Here is a 2,896-nt window from a genome sequence, read left to right on the forward strand (position 1 = left end):
ACATTCTTTTCATAAAGATTTTCCTTATCCCAACTGTCCCACTCACAGAGAAAGCGACAAAACTTTGTGTAACCTATCTGCATTCCACGTAAAAATGCCACAGCCTTTAGATCACCACAGATATTCCATTTATGTTATTCATACTTTTTTTTTCAATAGCAGCTTCATACTCTCATATGTTTCCTTCGTGTTGGCTGCATGGGCCAGAGGAACAGAAGGAAACTTATTTCCATTGTGGAGCAAAACAACTTCCAGACTCACTTTTGAAGAGTCAATAAACAAGCGCCACTCATTCCTGTCATATTTATGGTTAAGTTCCTCCATAACAAAATATATAATGTTACGAACGCGGCCCCCTATCGCATGATGTGACGACTTCGTGGTACTCGTGGCGCCAAGGCCGGACGCCACCTGGAGTCACGTGACCTCGAGCAGCGACTGTAATTGGTCGAGGCGTGCTATATAACCACGCTACCCAGCAATGACGGCAAGACGAACAGCAGCAGCTGACAGGAGAAGACGTCGTGATTCCCGCGCATATTTAGTATCGTGTTTGTAAGCTGTAGCGAGGCTTCAAGTAGCCTTTCGAGGGTTGGCAAGCGACCCGAGGTGCCTCCTACAGCCCAGTATTGTTTTTGTAGTGATTCTGCGTAAATAGAAATAGAAATAAACTTGGCGTTTTCGTCGACTTGGGAACTCAGCAAGGAGACGAGGTGACGGGCAGCTGGGCGAAGCTCAAGAAAATTACCGTCGCGTCTGTCAATGATGCGCCGAACCCACGGATCCTCAATCGAGTGACGACCTCCAGTCTCTGGGGAGGTTTGTTACAGTGGTGTCAGAAGTGGGATCTGTAAGTATAAGTGCATTTTTAGTGCGCCGCGGTGATCTATCGAGTGTGAACGGGAGAAGCCGCGACCGTTTTGTCGTGACGGGTGACAGGTTCAAGGTGTTGTGCCCAGGTAAGTGATATTGTGGTCGTTTTCAGTGCCGTAGAGTCATTACACTAGTATGGCTGATACTGAAACCACACTAGCAGACGTTATAGGAGCTATGGCGGAACAAGGAAGGACACAGCACGCTGAACTGCAAGCAATGGTGAACCATGCTTTATCGGAGCAAGGAAAAGCACAGCGAGACGAAATTCAAGCAGTGGCGAACCGTGTTGACAGTGTGTTCGAACGGGTGCTTGGACTCGTTAAGGAGGAGTGTTCGCGGGTGAAAGAAGAGGTTTTAAGTGCAGTTTTCACCAAGGACGAGGTGAAGGGAGAGGTTGAAAAAGTGGCCAGTGACCTTAGGAAGTATGTGGATGAAGTTGTGGCAGCGCAAGTATCCCCTGTCCTCTCTCAGCATGAGGATACGCTGCACCGGGAAAGTGGGCAAGCTAGCGAGGCGGAAGATAGTGACGAGGACGAAGCTAATAGTCGGCACGGAAGACTCAAGAGCCTTTCTCCATTGGCAAGGGCGTTCCCGTCTCCCCCAGGTACCCCGGCGAGTGTTTTGTCGCCTCCGCCACCTCCGCCAGCCTCGGTAATGTCGGGCCTCTCGGCTGCCAACTCCACGTCACGGAGGCTAAGGAGCGGGACGAGGCGCCGCCCGCAGGAGTTCGACGGAACAGTGTCTTGGGAAGCGTACAAGACACAGTTCGAACTCTTGGCTAGCGCCCATCAGTGGAGCCGACCGGAGATGGCCATGCAGCTCGTATGGGCGCTCAAAGGCCCAGCGTTGGAAGTCCTGAACCAGCTGCCAGCCACCCAGCGGACCTCCTACAGTAAGGTGACGGCGACGCTGGAGAGGAGGTACGGGCATCAGCATCAAACTGAGGTGTTCAGGACCAGGTTCCGGGCCCGGGTAAGAGGTCCGGGAGAGACCCTGACACGCTTGGCGCAGGATTTGGAGGTATTGGTGCGCCGTGCGTACCCGGAGGCCAGTGAGGAGACGATCACCATTCTCTTGCGGGATCAGTTTGTTGACGCCATCGACAACCAGCAGCTGAGGATATACGTCCAGCAGGCGCACCCTAAGGACCTACAGGAGACCCTGGCGAGGGGCCTGGAGATGGAGTCGTTTCTCCAGGTTACGCGGGAGCGACCCAGCTGGAACAGTGACTCCTGCAAGGTGAGGCCAAGGAAGGGGAAAGTGGACAATCCCCCCTCTAGACCTGCATCACCCTCAGGTGAGTTCCGGGGTAAATGCTACTCTTGTGGGCAACAGGGGCATTCCAAAAAGTACTGCCCGCAGGGGACGAGTGGCGGAAAGGCTGTCGGTGCTGGAACAGGACCGTACGGGTACAAACCCTGCTGCTGGAGTTGTGGTGAGGGGTATAAGACGGCAGGGTGTGCCATCGTCTCCGACAAGGATAGCAAGAAGTTAGCGGGAAACTGGGAGGGTCTGGCGGAAGGGGTCGAATGCCAGTCGAAAGACGGGAGACCCCAGTCCGTTTAAGTTGCCGCGCCGAGGGCGCCCGGACCGTTCAGGTAGGCGGGCAAGTGGACGGTAAGTCTTGCTGCTTCACGGTGGACTCGGGCGCAGAACGCACATTCGTGCAGGACGGCATGGTGGCAACTGGACGACCCCCGGTGGCCCAGCAACAGCTGTGTGGGATCACGGGACACTGCACGCAGCTGCGGGGACCAGTGCATGCCAGGTTAACGGTTGGCAACACGGAGGAGCATCTTCCCGTTTTTGTAGCTGACGTCGGGGAGAACTTGCTCAGTCTAAACTACCTCCAGCAAAGCAAGACGGTGCTGGATTTCGGGGAGATGACCATGTCGGTCGGAGGTGACGTGGTGCCGCTTCGGGAGGGCGCCGTTGACGCAGAGGAAGCCCACACTGTACGACCACCTGAAACCAACCACCGTTGCCGTCTAAGTAAAGAGCAGGAAGGGGAAAGCCTGGG

At 54.8% G+C, this 2,896-nt stretch overlaps 1 protein-coding gene across 1 annotated transcript; it reads left to right on the forward strand.

Annotated features, from left to right (window-relative positions):
- The first annotated feature begins 1,008 nt into the window (after positions 1–1,008).
- On the forward strand, positions 1,009–2,442 carry LOC143037279 (uncharacterized). The gene has a single exon (XM_076205411.1). The coding sequence runs from the start codon at positions 1,009–1,011 to the stop codon at positions 2,440–2,442; it is 1,434 nt and encodes a 477-aa protein (XP_076061526.1).
- The last annotated feature ends 454 nt before the right edge of the window (positions 2,443–2,896 follow it).

Source organism: Oratosquilla oratoria, chromosome 22 (assembly GCF_046742065.1).
Source record: "Oratosquilla oratoria isolate Oo_2021 chromosome 22, ASM4674206v1, whole genome shotgun sequence".
NCBI classification, from domain to species: domain Eukaryota; kingdom Metazoa; phylum Arthropoda; class Malacostraca; order Stomatopoda; family Squillidae; genus Oratosquilla; species Oratosquilla oratoria.